At 41.3% G+C, this 17,856-nt stretch overlaps 2 protein-coding genes across 7 annotated transcripts; one reads left to right on the plus strand and one right to left on the minus strand.

Annotated features, from left to right (window-relative positions):
* The first annotated feature begins 232 nt into the window (after window positions 1–232).
* tardbpa (TAR DNA binding protein a) lies at window positions 233–4,863 on the plus strand. Of its 6 annotated transcripts, none has more exons than XR_011038742.1 (8): window positions 233–512; window positions 701–945; window positions 1,382–1,545; window positions 1,913–2,053; window positions 2,349–2,519; window positions 2,602–3,118; window positions 3,480–3,599; window positions 4,345–4,863. XR_011038742.1 is itself a non-coding variant. In XM_068339771.1 (7 exons), the coding sequence occupies exons 2-6, from the start codon at window positions 705–707 to the stop codon at window positions 3,073–3,075; spliced, it is 1,191 nt and encodes a 396-aa protein (XP_068195872.1). In that variant the 5' UTR covers window positions 233–512; window positions 701–704; the 3' UTR covers window positions 3,076–3,118; window positions 3,453–4,269. The 6 variants fall into 6 exon arrangements, 3 of the variants coding, with proteins under 3 accessions (XP_068195872.1, XP_068195873.1, XP_068195871.1); XR_011038748.1 differs by having other exon boundaries at window positions 2,602–2,686; window positions 3,453–3,599; XR_011038764.1 differs by having other exon boundaries at window positions 2,602–2,686.
* Window positions 4,864–9,917: 5,054 nt separating this feature from the next.
* Window positions 9,918–17,079, minus strand: pgd (phosphogluconate dehydrogenase). The gene is made up of 13 exons (XM_068343297.1): window positions 16,949–17,079; window positions 16,482–16,557; window positions 16,216–16,395; window positions 16,059–16,124; window positions 15,861–15,979; window positions 15,599–15,668; window positions 14,953–15,087; window positions 14,658–14,847; window positions 12,238–12,368; window positions 11,941–12,074; window positions 11,385–11,484; window positions 10,998–11,120; window positions 9,918–10,668 (listed from the first exon to the last, which is right to left on the minus strand). The coding sequence occupies exons 1-13, from the start codon at window positions 16,954–16,956 to the stop codon at window positions 10,549–10,551; spliced, it is 1,452 nt and encodes a 483-aa protein (XP_068199398.1). The 5' UTR covers window positions 16,957–17,079; the 3' UTR covers window positions 9,918–10,548.
* Window positions 17,080–17,856: the final 777 nt, after the last annotated feature.

Genomic DNA, 17,856 nt, shown 5'->3' on the forward strand with positions numbered 1-17,856 from the left:
GGATTTTTGTTTTTTCATGTCAAATACAATTACATGACCAATTAATTTCGCTACTTAGCTTTATAAATAAACTCTGACAATTTAAACGATAATTTGTGATTTTACAGTCAAACTAACAATAAAACTATTTTAATTAGAACTTTCTACATCCCTACAAAACTGAACATTGGTCTCTCCCAACTAGATGATGTCATCTCTTCAAGATGCGCAGCCATTTTGTTAGCTAGTTTGAGGTTGGAGAGGTTAGCCGTATACCTTTTCAAATATTCACTTTTTTCTGACAATTTCGTACTAAACTTTAACCGGGAAAGATACCGTGTCGATGTTGTCTGTTGCTTTTTGTTTTTTGGCCACATGATCGGATATAAGAGAACGAACGGTATATCTGGTGTCAGTAATAACAAAACTAGGTGGTCATTCATTTTTCAAGCTGTCTTGAGTTTGCTAGCCTCTTAGCTAGGTAGCTAACGTGATCACGCGTGCCGTCTGCAGAGAAGAACACATAACTTAAGGTATTTATGACTGGAAGCTATTAAACGTGAGAGATTCTGTTTGAACCGTCAGTTTTTCTGCGTTTAAGTGCTATTACTTTGAAGTTGCGTCACTCGGCTAACGAAAATAAACTTGCAGGACTCGTGTGCATTATAATTTACACTGGGCTTTATCAGCTGATTTTATTTATTTATCCACAACATTTCAGAGCCATGTCAGAATTGTACATTCGTGTAGCTGAGGATGAAAGCGAAGAGCCCATGGAAATCCCCTCAGAAGACGACGGTACGGTGTTGCTATCATCGGTAGCGGCTCAGTTTCCAGGGGCGTGCGGACTGCGGTACAGGAACCCTGAATCCCAGTGCATGAGGGGAGTCCGGCTTCTGGAGGGCATCCTACATGCACCGGAGAACGACTGGGGAAATCTGGTGTATGTCGTCAATTACCCCAAAGGTATGGAAGGTGTGGATCTACATGAATGTAAACTTGATCCGTGTGTAGAGAGTTAAGTTTTTCTCTTTTCGTGTCAATGCAGTTCACTGGGATTTGCTGTCCTTAACATTAAGGAGTTCTAATCTCGTTCTAAATAATTATGGTGAAATTATTGTGAACACCTTTCAATGTGCTGCACTATAATATAGTTGCCTCACAAATGGATGCCGTGAAAAGTTGAGCCAGCAGCTTGTTATATTCCCCTGTATTTGAGTCATTAATGGATGAAACCAGGAAACAAAACATACAAATAAGATAAAAAGCTGCACCTGGCTTCTCGATCCCTATTCAGAGACAACTGACTGTTTACAGAGACTGAACTAATTACATCTGTCAGATTTGGATATAATGTTGACCTGTTTCGTCTTGATGCAGCTCATCTTTCTATTCCTCACAGACAACAAACGAAAGATGGAAGAAATAGACGCTACCTCAGCCGTGAAAATAAAAAGAGGATTTCAGAAGACATCAGACCTCATTGTCCTCGGACTGCCTTGGAAAACAACAGAACAAGATCTGAAAGACTATTTCACTACATTTGGAGAAGTCATTATGGTGCAGGTAATGATAACTTATCCCAAGACTTGACCACATTAAACTCATTGGCTGCCAACGCTTTCTAGTAACTGATCTCCTTCAGCAGACACACTCTGACGTTACAGACATCTATCATTTTCTTTGTTTCTGTCTGATCGCAAGATGCATCGCTCAAAGCGACACCGTGTTCGTTTGTGCGTGCACGCTGACATACAAAAACTTTGTTGCGTCGTTAGAAACTTGAATTTCACTGACGAGCTCCTCCAGCCCTCCCCATTAAAAAATATAAATGACGTCTATGGAGGTCATTGGCAGCCTGTGAGTTAAAGAGGATTCTTTATTTAGTTAAAAAAAGGTAGTGGGAATTACAGTTCATTTTTGTTCACTGCAGGTCAAGAGAGATGCAAAGACTGGCAACTCTAAAGGGTTTGGGTTTGTCCGGTTCACTGACTACGAGACACAAGCCAAAGTAGTGGCTCAGAGACACATGATTGACGGGCGCTGGTGTGACTGCAAACTTCCCAACTCAAAGGTGCGTCAGCGTCAATGTTGTGCTCAAGAGTATAACCAAAAACCTTTGGTGTAGTAATTCAGATCATCTCTGCTTCAAGAAGAGTCTATTAACTAATACTAAAACTAATTGTGGTCCTAAGTTTTCCTGACAGTTCTTTCAGTGTGACGCTTCAATGTTATGTTCAGTTTCATTTTGAAACGAATATCAAAATGAACATTTGTGATAAGTATTTCAATTATGAAAATACTGTTTTGAGTACATAACTTTGAAAACTATGTACTCTTTTCTTTACTCTGCCTCTTTCTCCCATCAGGCGTGTCCTGATGAGCCCATGCGGAGCCGTAAAATCTTTGTTGGCCGCTGCACTGAGGACATGACAACTGATGAACTAAGGCAGTACTTCATGCAGTACGGTGAAGTCACTGATGTCTTTATCCCTAAACCCTTCCGTGCGTTTGCATTTGTCACATTTGCAGATGACCAGGTGGGATTCTTTATAGATGGCCAAGTTTAAAAGTCGATGGTGTTAAAACGACTGTAGTGATCAGTGTTTCTCCCTTCTTCAGGTGGCCCAAGCGCTGTGTGGAGAGGACTTGATCATCAAGGGTGTCAGTGTGCACATCTCCAATGCTGAGCCCAAACACAATATTAGTAGGCAAATGATGGATCGGGGGCGTTTTGGGGCAGGGGGGTTCAGTCAGGGCTATGGCAGTAGCCGTGGTGGGTTAGGCAGTGGTAGCGGTGGGGTTAATTTTGGGGCTCTCGGCCTTAACCCGGCAATGGTAGCCGCCGCTCAGGCAGCATTGCAGAGCAGTTGGGGAATGATGGGCATGCTGGCTAACCAGCAGGGCCTCACCACCACAGCAGGCACCACAACTACGACCCGAGACCAGACCTTTAGCTCAGCTAGCACCAGTTACAGCACCCCCAGCTCAGCTAGCCTGGGCTGGGCTGCAGGCACTAACACCGCCTCCAGCAGCGGCTTCAACTCTGGCTTTGGCAACTCTATGGAGTCCAAGTCTTCTAGTTGGGGAATGTAGACAGCTTCTAGTTGACCATTTCTGTCGCTGTTAGGTTAATCTGGTAAGTATACCTACAGGGGGAACTCCTTATATCTTATATTATTATTTAAAGATACACTGCCTTTTATTTTGTTAAGAAGAAACTTTATACTTCTGTATGACTGATAGTCATGCTTTGAATGGGTGAAAAGTTTGTTAGTGGAACCTGCCACAGTCCCTCCTTTGATTTTGAGATGTTGCATTGTGCATGCTAGATAAGTATTTATGAACATGCACAAATATCCTCAAGCCACTTGTAAAATGGCCTTTATATAATTATGTGTATGCAGTAAATTGCATTTATTTTTTTCTTTAACTTCTTTTGGAAACACCCCTCATGAAAATCTCTTCTGCAGTTCACCAAGTCTTTCCCAATTACCCAGGAGGAAGCGCCTCATTGGCAGCAATGTTCGCCAGATCTTGGTATCAATTCCCCTCTTCACATGTGTAAATGCTTTGCCATCAAAGAACACAGCTTCACTCTGCATATACTGTGTTAGACGGTGGGTGTTGTCTTTTTTTCCTCTCCCCTTTTTTTTTTTAATGGATTTAGAAACCGTGTCTGCTCTTGTCGTTTTTCAAGATCAATGAGTGGGATAGATGTTGGACCGAGTGAGAGTGAGCGAACGGGAGCGTTAGAAAGCACGAGTGAGAAGGACTGTTTGTGGGAATTTCATTTAAAGAGACAAATGACTGCAAGAGTTGAAGAACTTGTGGCTTTGTGCGAGTGTGAAAGGAAGAAGAAAGTACGAGTGTGTCCCTAATGGCCATCACAAGGACACTTATTGCATCCTTAGATCCCTGTGGTCTCTGCTTTCTCTCATCATTTCTATCAACTTTAATTCTTTAAAAACAGTGAAATGTCAGATGCTCTGAGTATTTGTATTCCTTCATAGTTTCTTCTTGCCATCTGTTTTGATGTGAATGCTGTGTCTGGTTCTGTGTTTTTATTTTCTCCGTTACCACCCTCTCTGTGTGAAAATGTGACTTTGTGCTGAAGTCTGTATGAGGGGAAAACACTGAAAGTGTGAAGTTTGCAAGTGAGCCCAGAGATTGATGTGGTGAATGTTTGACAAGTTCCGATTTGAAAGTTTGTGTTTGAAGTGGTTATGAATGCATTTTCTATGTTTTGTGAATCAAAGGGAAGTCTGAAATAAAACTGAATTGACTAGGTATGATAGTCTTGACAGTGATTTCTTTTTGTCTTTACATTAATTGAACTGCCAACACTTTAATTCACATGTATAGGGACCTTGGACATGGACAGCCCAGGTTTTCGTCTGAATCCAGGTTGGGAGACGCTGAAGACATATTTGGGTGCTGGGAATATCCAACAATGGGATTGCTGTGTGACTGCCCTAATCCTGAAAAAAGTTTTCTTCATCTGTTAGCAACAAACCTCAGACCATCTTGTAAGGAAGTTTAGAGTGAATCCTGTTCTGGCAGGTCTGATTCACATGAGCAAATGGGACCAAAATTGTTCTGCAGTTTGTGAAACAAAAGCTGTCTTAAATTCCAAACCTCATTTTGTGCTGGTATTTGATTTGTTCCTTGTCCCTCATAAAAAGCATTGACAACTTGTTAACTGGTCTCTCATTTCAGTCCGATCCAATGGAATTTAAGCTTTTGTTATTTTGATTGTGACATGGTCCTAATGTGTGAGCTGAGTGAAATTCAGTGGAACTTCATCTGAACATGCCAGCAGTTCAGTTAATGTATTGGCATACTTTAGTAATGCATTTTTAAATAAAAGATATGAGCTTTTAATCACATGTTGTGTCTTAATGTAGATAAAATGCATTCTTGTAAATGGGCATAACAAGTACTGTAGTTCCAACTTTTTAGCTGTTTTCCATGAAATGCCTCTAATCCTTTCTTTGGAAATGGTCATCTGGTCTGTTAGTGTGAAGGGTTTTTGCTGGCAAGAACATCGTTTATATGGTGCTTTATTTGAATGAAGAAATACACTTTAATAATCCCCTTGGGGAAATGATCTTTTCACTCTATTTTTTTAATTTTATCAACTGTTACAATCCCCGAAGGGAAATTAAGAATGCACACTAGTTTTTCAGTCAGTCACACGCATGCATGTTAGTGTGTACAGGCCCCTGTAATACACACAGTCACACACAAGGGGGCCCGTAAGCATGCAAAGAGAGGTAGAGTGGCGGGCAGCTCCTTTGTGTAGCGCCCAAATGAGCAGCTTGTGAGGGGGACGGCACCTTGCTCAAGAGCACCATGGCAGTGCTCTGGAGACGAGCTGACACCTCCCACTGTCAGCTCACACTCCGGGTGTTTTTGGGCGGAAATGGAACTGCCGATCTTGGAACATTGGAGGACGCGCTCTACCACGGAGCCACTGCCGCCTTATTGAACATACGTATACTGTATATGTGTGTACAATATAGTGTTTATATATATATATAGTGTAGATTGTACACTGTGTGTGCGTGTATATACAGTAGTCCCTTTATTAACCATTTTTACAAAGCACAAAGTGTAAAAAAAAAACAATGTACAAATTATGAACAGAGAACAAAATAAAGGCAGCAGTTGTTCACCCTCTTAACAATAATAATAATTCAAACTTTATTGATCCCCAGAGGGGAAATTCTCTTGCTTTAGGCCCAGGGTTGTAATGGTTTGGGAGAGGCGTCACCCACTGATCCCAAACCTGTGTTGTGCCCATCACATCTCAATACTTACAAACGGCAGGAGTCTTGAAAAAGTGTGTCAGTCTTTCAGTATGTGATGGTTTAAAGTTGCATTACTCATTTTGAAATAAATATCAGCTCTTTATTTCCTCCTGCTGGGGAATTACTGGAACAGTGATAAGTGAAAAACCTTTTAATAATTCCCATAGGGAAATATAAGGACACAGAGGAGGATGGAGCTACCAGGCAAGAGGAAGACCAAAGAGAAGATATATGGGGGTGTAGCGAGGAAGACATGAGGGCAGGTGTTGTTGGAGAGGACGCAGAAGACAGGATGATATTTCGAAGGGTTCCAGAAATATCTGGCAAGTGCTGGCTGTATAGTGCATGTGACAACAATCTCCCGTACTCTTCATATGTCTGGGCTATGGGGTAGGGTGGCAAGACAAAAAGCCTTATCTAACAAAGAAAAACATCCGATCCCGGCTGGATTTTGTAAGAAGACATCTGCAGTCTCCCAAACACTTTTGGGAAAATGTGTTATGGCCTGACGAAACCAAGGTTGAACTTTTTGGACATAATTCCAAAAGGTATGTTTGGCGCAAAAACAACACAGCACATCACCAAAATAACACCATATCTAGATTGAAGCATCATGCTTTGGGGCTGTTTTTCTTCTGCTGGAACTGGGACATTAGTCAGAGTGGAGGGAATTATGAACAGCTCCAAATACCAGTCAGTGTTGGTACAAAACCCACGGGTCTTTGTTAGAAAGCTGCAGATGAAGAGGAATTTCATGTTTCAGCACAATGATCCAAAGCAGACATCCAAATCCACAAAAGAATGGCTTCACCGGAATAAGATTTAAGTTTTGGAATAGCCCAGCCGGAGTCCAGACCTGAATCCCATCGAACATCTCTGGGGCGATCTGAAAAGGGCTGTGCAAAGGAGATGCCCTCGCAATCTGAAAGATTTGGAGCAGTTTTGCAAAGAAGAGTGGGCAAATATTGCTACCTCAAGATGTGCCACATTGATAGACTCCTACCCAAAAAGACTGAGTTCTGTAATAAAAGCCAAAGTTGCTGCAACGAAGTATTAGTTGGAGGGTGTGCGTATTTACGCAACCAGGTTATTTGAAGTTTTTTATTTTATATGTTTTTTCTTAAATAGTTCAGTTTGTTTTTAAATTGCCTTCTACAGCTTAAATGTCACATTAAAGGTGGAAAAAGTTGTGAAATCATTTGTCTTGATTTAGTTTTTTTACATTTCGACAACCTAGCATTTGAACAGGGGTGCGTAGACTTTTTATATCCACTGTAATTGTGGTCATGTGACATGTCTTTGACGTAACTTTTCCATGTGACCATGTCTTTGATAGAACTTTTTCTTTTAAGTATTTTTAAAGCCATCAAAGATCACTCTTATAATAATTACAGCACTGGACGTAATATATTTGAAAGCAAGACAGCAGAAGATACAGCAGAAAGTCTCATGTGGCCTGAGGAGACTGACGAAGCCTCCGTTGAGGATGAGCTGGAGGAGACAGAGAGCTCATTGGACAACGAGATCAAGTGGAGGGAGCAGATATTTGCTCTCTGCCAGATTCTACTGCAGAAAGAGGAGAAATGCTTGACTTTACAGCAGAAACAGCAGGAGTGGGAGGAGAAAGAGAGGGTCCTGGTGGCTCAGATAGAGGAACTGAAGGCCCAGATCCCAAAGAAGAACAAGAAGAAGTGGTCCAGGCGGCTGTTCCGCGTTTGGTCCAAAAAAGAGTCCTAATCTGGACCTGAATGCCTGTAGACCAGCGGATGCAAGCGGCTGAAATGGGTTTTCTCAGGCAAGTAGCTGGTTTCTTCCTTAGAGATAGTGTGACAAACACTGCTATTTGCAAGGTACTCAGTAAAGTCGCTGCCCCTTTGCGTGGAAAGGAGTCACCTGAGATTTTTTGGACATCTGGTGCGGATGCCTCAGGGCACCTCCTTAGGGAGGTGTTCCTGGCATGTCCAGCTGGGAGGGGGACCTCAGGGCAGACCCAGGACTAGGTGGAGGGTTTATATCTGAACACTGGCCTGGGAACGCCTGGGGATCCTTCAGTCAAAGCTGGTTGATGTGGAAAATTTGGGGTTCTCTGTTGAAGCTGCTGCCCCCACGACCCGACTCCGGTTAAGTGGAAGAAGATGCCTGTAGACCAGTAACGTGTGGCCTCACCTGCCACCATGAAAGAAAAAAAATGGAAAATGGAAGAAATAAATGGTTATATTTATCCAGTGATGTGTATTACAAAAGATATAAAGTTATTTTCCTTTCAACATCACCAAATTTACATTATTTTTACTCAAAATCGCTTAATTTTCACATTTATCGCTGAAATAAGGAGAGGAGACCTGCGGTGAGTCACCAGCCAGCCGAGCCTCACCATGGATTGTGCAATGACTCGGCTAGCTGTGCTGGCATGCTATATAGTGAGACCATAATGCTATCTCTCTATATGTCGCTATTTAAATGTTCAAACACGTTTGCTATATGAACAAAATATTCATAGTTTAGCTAATGCATATTATGTAGTATTTTTTGTCAACAACTGCGTAACATCTTTTCTTGAGTTGAGCGATCCTAAAACGGCTGGGAAGAGGCACTTAATGAAGTACGCAGTTCTCAGGCCTCATGGTAGGGGGCGCTGGTGATCGTAGGGCTTCTTTTTGGGACTCCTTGGCAATAAGTGACAGTAAGCTACAATCTATAGTCAGCAAGTGAAGTGCAGCCATTCGTTTTTCTGCTCGCCCTGCCTTGTTATAAAAATGGAGGATTACATATCTCAACTCAAATTTTTTTCCGATGCTTTTGTTCAGGAGCTGTGCATGGACTTCATTTATAAGTAAACGTAACAAACATGTAGGAAACAACATTACGTTTTTGTAATCAAATGTGCTTGTTTGTGTGTATGTGTAAATAATTCTGTTATGAGCATTTAAACACAACCCACTCACTGTTGCTAATTAGATATAGATTCAATTAAATGGTGAATAAACTACACTGTTTCTATGTTTGTAAATCTAATAATGATGAAGTCAGTGAACGTCGTGCAGGTCAATGCTTTAGACCAGTGGTCCCAAACTAAGGCCTGCGGGCCGGGTGCGGGCCGTCCCCACATTTGGCAAGACCCCCTGAACAGTACCAGAAAAATGCATTTTGACACCTTAAATTTTTAACAGACGTGACAAAAATGCTTAACAGCCTTAACTTGCAACTATGAGGCCAGGGGAAACTCATTTGTCACATGTATTCCCACATAAACGCATTTGAGGTGAAACTAGCGCTGGTTTTGGAACAAGTGAAAAAACAACTTCATCCATCTCTCTGCTACCCAAAACTTCTCTGCAGAGAACCCAGCGGTCCCGATCCCAGCTGAAAGGTGTTTGGAAGCACTGGAAATGCTGAAGGCAGAGTTCGGTGCGATTCTGTGAAGTACATGCAAAAGAAATCGGTCTTGTCTAGAAACCCTTTGTTGCCGACATCGATGAAGCCCAGCCCAGTTTGAGTTGGCCGACTTAGAGCTGTGATGTTCTGAAAGACACATTCAAGCTGGACAGTCTCATTGACTTCTTTACCACTCTCCTAGATGACACGTACCCTAACATGAAAAAACATGCAGTGAAGATGTCCACACTTTTTAGCAGCACGTATACCTGCAAGCAAACTTTTTCCTCTCATCTGTAAGCAACAGACTTACGGGTGAGAGGTGGGGGGCACTCCAGGCACGACTCCAGTGCATTGCGGAGCCACATGAAAAAAACAGCCACTCACGCACACTCACACCCATGGACAACCTGGAACCAACCAATTCACCTGAAGCAGACATAGGGAGATGATACACCCCAGTGCACCAATTGTCTATTGTTTGCTGACCCTTCAGTCTCCCAAGCTTGCAGCAAGGGTTGCCTGGCTTACAACTCACTGTTACCCAAGCTTCCCTCAGATGAAGGCATTGAGTGTATGAGTGACATATCACCAAGACGCATCCGGTCAGGTCAATAGATGGACTCAGTGTTAATGGAAAGTGACAAACGTGTTGGTTTTCCCCTACCATTTTCTCAAAGTCCTTGACTTGGATGGAAAAGCAAACTCTATTTCATGATTGTCTAATGCAGATATAGGTCGACACAGTAATTAATTAGTTGTAATGAGCTTTTTATTGAATTGGGAGGTCTTAGTTGAGATGTGGGTTTATGTATTGTTTTATTAACAGTGTATTTATCTGCACTTTAGACACATATTCATATACACTGGTTAGGCCTGTGCCTTCTAGCATGCAGGCCTTTAAATCTGATGTCTATCTATATATAAGCTGCTCTTGTCACCTGCTGCCAAATTTAGCGCTACACACAAACACACGTAAATCTTGTTTACAACAGAGACTAAGGCCCATACAAGCTAATTATAAAGGGATTGGCATCTTTATTTAGCCTAATGCAGTATGGAGAGACAGTTCACCCTAATCCAGTGTTCATATGGTGAGCCATGGGTGTAACATGACCAGAAAATAATATTGGCATAAAGGTGGAATTCACACTTAATTTCCCCTCCTCTTGAGACTGTGATAGAAGCTGTCACAGAGACACACAGTCTATGATCCCACTTCCTATTAGTTAAAGCTACACAGCATATCCCTGAGGGGTAAATGTTGGGTTATTATTTTAAGGGTGGCTGGCTGTCAAATTTGCTCAGAAATGTTATAAACACGGAATGTGTAACATGTTTTCTGTGTGTTTTTGAGTAATGATGAAGAAGAAGAAGGTATTTAAGCGTTGTAGGATGAGGAGGAGACGTTTCCACCGTGGCCTGTCCAGTTGGTGTGGATGAAATGACCCGGGTTTGACAGCAGCTCATATGTGTGGGCCCCAAAGTAGTCCCTCTGGGCCTGGAACCAATACAAACCGAAAAATTAGCGAACTTCCCACACAGGGAAACATTTCATGTCTGTTGGAAGGCAACTACGTAAGAGTAACTGAACTACTAGAAATATTTATGGGGAAATTTGACATATTGAAGTATTTGCAATTTATATTGCGATTACAATTTGACGGATTGTGATACTTTTTGGTCAGGACACGTTCACCCACTTAAAACTGATTCACATCTGTATTTAAATCTGGCTACAAACAAACACTACGTGTTTTTGAAGTTTTCACCTCCTGGCGCCTTGTGAACTACTTAATCAGATATTTTTATCGTCTAACATCATCTTACCTGAAGGAGGTTGGCTGGAAGCTTTTCATGTCTGTAACCATCATAGAAGGACAGAGCTGTGGTGAAACAGGGCATCGGAATGCCATGCTGGACTCCAGTGCTGATCGTTCTGCGCCATGACACCTGAACAAAGACAAATAGGTGAACAATAGTTTGTGTGCTGTGGTGATATGTAGTGTTCATGGGAAGAAAGTAACAGAACTAGTAAGCTGAGGAGACATTCAGAGTGATGAATAATCCTTCTGTTCTTTCCTATTGTAAGAGGAAATCAGCCTTCAGTTTGAACACTACCTGTCTTCTTTTGTAAAAGGAAACAACGTGCTTTCCGTTTCTTTGTCAATACTGGTATTGCAGACTGGTTTGTGGAAACTTCCTCCTTCCTCATACCTGGCAGTCTTGCACAGCTTTACTGAAGAAAGAATCCAGCAGCAAGTTCTGCAGCTCAGAGTTCCTGTCGAAAGCCTCTTTAATTTTACCAAGGAAAACACTATTGGGGAAGGAGAGAGCAGCATTATGTAAAAAGACTGCATTTAATAAAAGGACATCAATAATGCAGCATTAATGGGAAATAAAGAATTACCATGAACATATTTCTTTTCTATACCTTTGCTCAGATTGTACACAGGTTTAATGGTGACGGTACATTGCATGTTTTTTAATTTAGGCTCATGCAACAACTGATTGCACAAAACTAATGACACAAAGGTGTTTCCTCATTTCACTTGAATAGATGGCTTCCTTCATGTACGTTTTCACTCTAGCATGAGACATAGTTCAAGACTTCTGCATGGTTTATCCTCAAACATGTAAGCAAAAACTACTCATTTTTGTCTTGTCGTGCTTTATGACGAGATTTCCACAGTGCTTAACCAAAGTTTTCACCACTTGTTGCAAGTGACAACACAATCTTGTGATACAGGAACCTGGAGGGGGGGGGGGTTACCTTCGGATGATGCAGCCTCCTCTCCACATAAGAGCAATGGCACCGTAGTTGAGAGACCAGTCAAACTCTTTGGCTGCCTGACGCAGCAGCATGAAGCCCTGCGCATAGGAAATGATCTTGGAGGCATAGAGGGCCTGCAAAGAGGAAAAAATTATCGTATCACATGCGAGTCACTGACAAAGGTATTTTTTTAATTCTTAAATTAACAAAAGCAGCCAAAACCTTTTGATTAAGTGTTTAAAAATGTTAAATTGGTATGTAAACAGGGCAAAATGGATTTTAACTCTAGCATTCTACCTTTCTGATGTCCTCCAGGAAGGCCCTCTTGTCACCGCTGAATTTGACCCCCTGAGGTCCTGAAAGGCTCTTGCTGGCCTCCACTCTCTCATCCTTCAGGGAAGACAGGCATCTGGCAAAGACAGCCTCTCCTGAAACAGAGAGATGTGGGAGAAACAGGGGGATGGACGGGGTCAGCAAGGTTAGTTCTCTGCAAACTACACATTACTGACGTGGCAAAGGACAACAGAGAGGAGACAGTAAACAGTAACTCATGTGTCTTGAACGCGCTCATTAAAAACTAATAATAATGGTGGAATCAATGCCATGAAACAAGGCCAGAAACAACACAATGTCATTGAGACGTCCGAGTGTGACTCAACAGCAGTGACTGTAGCTTTGTATCAGGAGGGCTAGTCCATTATAATTACATCATGGGCTGTCGTTTCACCAAAACGTATTTACTTTGCCGCTGTATCAAGATGTGTAGAAAACTGCTGGGTCACCATGAAAAACATAACAGCTAGGTTTTACAACTCATAGATGTGGGGTGGGGGTATGAAGTGAAAATGTGTTGTCCATTCAGAACACTACCATGGTGAGGAATGAATGCTGTTATCCACCCGTGCACACGATATCGGTCCGTCAGCCTGCTTCACACAGAGAGGCTCGTCTCTCACACAAAGAGGCTGTTTGTATCGCCTGCAGTATTTTTTTCTATCATAACATCCAAGGCCCCTACAGGGACAGAGCAATCACACCTTTTAGAAGAAATCTAATCTGTAAAAAAGGCCGTCGGTGCTGGGCAGCAGTTTACTTTGAGTCACTTATTAATTATGAATATGACCAATGGAAAATGATGCGGCGTTCCCCAAGGGTCACTTCTGGGGCCACTGCTATTCCATATCTACATGCTCACGCTGCTCAAATACTGAATTATTATCTTATCTCCTTCCAACTTAAGCTGATGACATACAGTACAATTACACATTCAGATGACCACACAGCCTTGCATTCAGTTATTCACTGATTAAGTTTATTTAAGCAATCAAGAAGTGGATGAGCCAGAATCTTCAACTAAACATGGAAGGAACTGGAATGATTGTTCCTGAAGGACACTCCAATGACTCTAACTCCAAACTCCATGACTCAAAATCTGTAAATGACCAGAAATCTAACTATGGCCTCTCATTACACCAGCCGCATCAAGACATTCATGAAATTAGCCTGTTACCCAATTTTTAATGTGGCAAGAATTATTTAGCAATATTTTAGTGTAAGCATTGATTTCTCAACATGCAGAAAATTTGTTCCTGTATGTAGCTTCAGCAGGCTAAATTACTATGACGTGTCTTAAAAGTGTTTGTTTTTTTTAACTTACAAAAGCATAAATGCACTACCGGCACAAATACCAACCAAGACAAGCTCATCCCACTGATGCTCAGAATACTTCTCCGCCTTCTTGGGCCTCAAAGCATAGATTTTCAAATCCTTCTCCTGGTCTGTGTGGCAACAAAAGATCTTGGGCAACAACACATATTTGATTTACTTATACTTTATGGGACATCTTTCAGGTTCTTTGGGTGCAGCTTTGTTCACATAATCAGAACCAAGCAGTTATTAAGCAACTTTTGGTTTCTAAACTCCTAAAATGTTAAACAAGCTATACAAATACCTGGTGTCTTCTCAATTCAATTAAAACAAGCCTTAAACCTAATTCTTACTGCAGCATTCCCTTGAACGCAAAAGACTTATCTACTTTTGTTTATCTCTGTTAATCTTTATTTACTGACTTGTGTTTGCATTTTGGTTTTATTGTTGTAATCAGGAATTTTACATTTAAATGCTATGATTTTAAGGGCATCATTGCTTTTAACGAATCATTTGTTCTCAGCCATTTCAATGTCTTACATTTTAATGTAGTTATTCAATCTATGCCATAGAAAAGTACTTTGAGTGTCTGAATTGTGTTATATAAATAACCTAAAAGTTAATGTCACAATTTATATCAGGACACGTTTGTCCTTAATTTTGCCCCCTGGCTTCCATCTTGTACAGAGTTGTTAATAAAACAGACTATCATACATGTAGAATAAAAGACCAAAGTCACAGAGTATAACAAATCCCCTTATGTCACCCTAAGTGATCAAGACTACAAGGAAAGCCTCCAATCTTCTTAGTGGCAGCCTCTATATCAACCATGGTACCTAAAATAAGCTCACTGCTCATGCTGTTTGTCATCTAACTGGCAAAGCTAACCATTGTCTAATCAGGACGACTGCTCTTAAATTTGTTTAAGCCATGTGGAAACCTTAACATATGTGATGTAATGTATTCTGCCATGTCATCACGACAAACACCGTTTCCTGAAGTGTGCAAGAAGTGGGAGGAAAGGAAAGGAAAACAGATACTTCCTGGTATGAATCCGTTCTTTCTCTTACCAATGAGGGTAACGGGTGTGCCGTACTCCAGGGCTGAGATGGCCGTCCACTTCCCCGTGCCCTTCTGTCCAGCGCTGTCACGGATCTTTGGTAACAGGTGTTTACCGTCGGTGTCCTTGTATTTAAGGATGTTGGCCGTGATCTCAATCAGGAAGGAGTCCAATTCAGTTTTATTCCAGTTTTCTATAGCCTGTTTTCCAGAGGGATGAAATATAATCAGCTGGGTTTTTTTTCTTTTTAAAAAAAAATTACATTACACACAAATAAGTAATGACTATGACATCATACAGCTCACCTGTGCCATTTCATCATGGTCCATACCCAGAACATCCTTCATCAAGTGATAGGCCTCACAAATAAGCTGCATGTCTCCATACTCAATGCCATTATGGACCATTTTCACAAAATGTCCTGCACCCTCGTCTCCCACCTGCAAAGAGCATTCAGATTATTGTGAGATGACATCACAAGTTGTCACGGTGACCAGAAGGGACTCAAGAGTGCATCCTTCTGAAGATGCCATAAAAACTATAATCTCCATCACAAATCCAAAATACAAAAAAGGTCATCACCAATGATTCAAATGTTTCTGTGTTTATCATCAGTAGTGTGAGTTATCAACAAAAGGAGGGCTTTCAACACCCTCAGATCTGGGTCAATTTTTTGAGATAAAACTGCTCATATCTCAGATACATGCAGTCCATTCAAATGACTTAGCAGCACCATTTCTCTACCACTTGCAGTTAACAAATTGTGGTCCAACATTGCACACCTCCAGATATATGTATATTTCAATCTCCCAGATCTGGATAATGATCTAGATACAAATGCGGGTGAGTAGTGGAAATGGATAAATATCTGTGATTACACACTTTCCTCCAACTTTCTCTGGCAGAAGTAATAAGTCTTATATAAATGACATAAATGATTAAAACACTCACCCAGTCACAGCAAGGCTCTCCCGTTCCAACCTTAGCAGCTATACTTTGGAAGATGCCTTTTATGTGTGGCCTTAAAAACAAGCCAGATTCAAGTGTTGAAATATTAACCAATACTCTAAAACTGAGACTTAATTTCCTGAAAACTAAAAGATCAAAAGCCGGAGCTGTCCATCTTTATCAGTAACGTAGTAGTAAATACTGCTTTAGCATGCAGCTGGAAGTGTGAGGAGTTATAAGCATGAAAGTGTTTGTGAAGACTCACCATGCGTCTTCATGTCCTCCTGGCATGAGTGAGGGTCCATACCGGGCCCCTTCCTCTCCACCACTGACTCCACTGCCAACAAACAGCAAGCCCTTCTCCTTCAGACTCTTACACCGCCGCTGAATGGAAAACACAGTCCTGTCAGAACACTCTCAATACTAAATAAAAATTTACAGCTATGTAGATTCGATGCCTTACTGTTGTGTCTCTGTATTCAGAGTTTCCACCATCAATGATGATATCCCCGGCCTCAAGAAGAGGAACCTGGAGATACAGGAGATACAGGTTTAAATTCAACTAGTTAGGGCTCCAATTTCACAATGGATTTTCTTTTGATTCAGCCTCTATTACAGACCAGTTTATCAATGAAGTCATCCACAGCTTGTCCAGCTTTAACAAGCAGAATGATCCTCCTGGGCTTCTTCAGCTTGGACACCATGTCTTCCAGGGACTCTGCCCCAATCACGTTGGAGCCCTTTGCTTCATTCTGAAGAAAGTCGTGCACCTTTGACACGGTTCGGTTGTAGGCGCAGACCTGTTGAGGGAGTTTGGTGATTACTCGGTGAAAAAAAAGTGAACAGTTTTACTTCTAAAAGAAACAAAAACAAGTCATCATCTTACCACAAAGCCATGGTCATTCATGTTCATGATGAGGTTCTGGCCCATTACAGCCAGACCAATAAGTGCAATATCTGCTCTGTGAGGAGAAAAGGAACGCTCATTTACTGGAGGGATCCGACAGACATCTGGTCAACAGCACAAATTTAAACTGTACGCCACGATTTTACACCGGAGCCATTTTAAATAGTTTTTTAAAAATACCATTGAAGTTCAGTCATAAGGACATTACTACACTAGTGATTTAAAAACTAGCTGTAATCCACCAGAGCCCCAAACAACAACTTCAACATTTTTATGTCATTGTCAAATTTACTTCTATTGTACACTATATACAGTTAGCCAACAAGCTAATAATGGCATTTGCTGACTGATCAAGAAAATAAGGAAAACAATTCTTAGTGTACAATTAATTTATCGTATGAAACAGCCACTTTTGGGGCTATTTAAATAAGAACAAACTTATTTACTCAGCCATGATGCGCAGCGCGTAATGGTGCCGTGAGGTAACAGCGTTCAAATGACAGTTGCGTCGGTGCAACAGCCCACTTCACCCCAGACTTCCTCCTCTCCTGCGCTTCACTTCCTTGTTCCCTTATCGGTGAGGCCTGTGGCAGCGCAGTGACGCGCGCACGCGTCTAGCATCCACCAATCACAAGCCGTCTAGCAAATCGAACGCGTCCTTCGCGAATTGTGATTTGCTCAGAAAGCTGAGGAGAGGTAGCTGTTCTGCTATTGGTTCCACAGACTGTCACTCATTATCCATACCCTCGGCTGAACGTGTACGTACTTCGTTCACCTCAACGAAGTCTGTATGGGTGGGCGGTTATATAGAAGTAGATTCAGTTCAATTCAATTTAATTCAAAAAACTTTATTTGTTCCCAAGGGACAATTGAAAACACATAAAGCAGTAAATTGCACAACAGAAATGCAAAATATAAACAGGTATGTGCAATGAGCCAATACTGTATATAAAAAAACATAAAAATTGTAAAACTATAAAACTATAGATGTATCTGTCAGAGACGCAAATTGTGGCAGCATTATGTGTGTTATGATGAGAGAATAAAGGATTAAAGTCATGAGATGTATAGAGGGCTTCATTTACCAGCTTATATGTTACGAGTCAGACTTTTGTAGAAAAAGTACTTCTAATGCAACTTACATTTAAAACTTAATAAAGTAGGATTAAATGGGACATGTGGAGCATTTTATTTTTTGTTATCGACTTCTAATTACATGAAGGGATGGAATGCTTCTTCCAGAAATTGTATTTTTCAAACAAAATTTTGAGCTTGTTTCTGGGAGGATTTGTGCTTGAAAAATGTTCATCCTCATGACAAACTCGAGGCCAGAGTATAAAAAGAGCCTTTAACT

This window comes from Antennarius striatus, chromosome 2 (assembly GCF_040054535.1).
Source record: "Antennarius striatus isolate MH-2024 chromosome 2, ASM4005453v1, whole genome shotgun sequence".
In the NCBI taxonomy this organism is placed as follows: Eukaryota; Metazoa; Chordata; class Actinopteri; order Lophiiformes; family Antennariidae; genus Antennarius; species Antennarius striatus.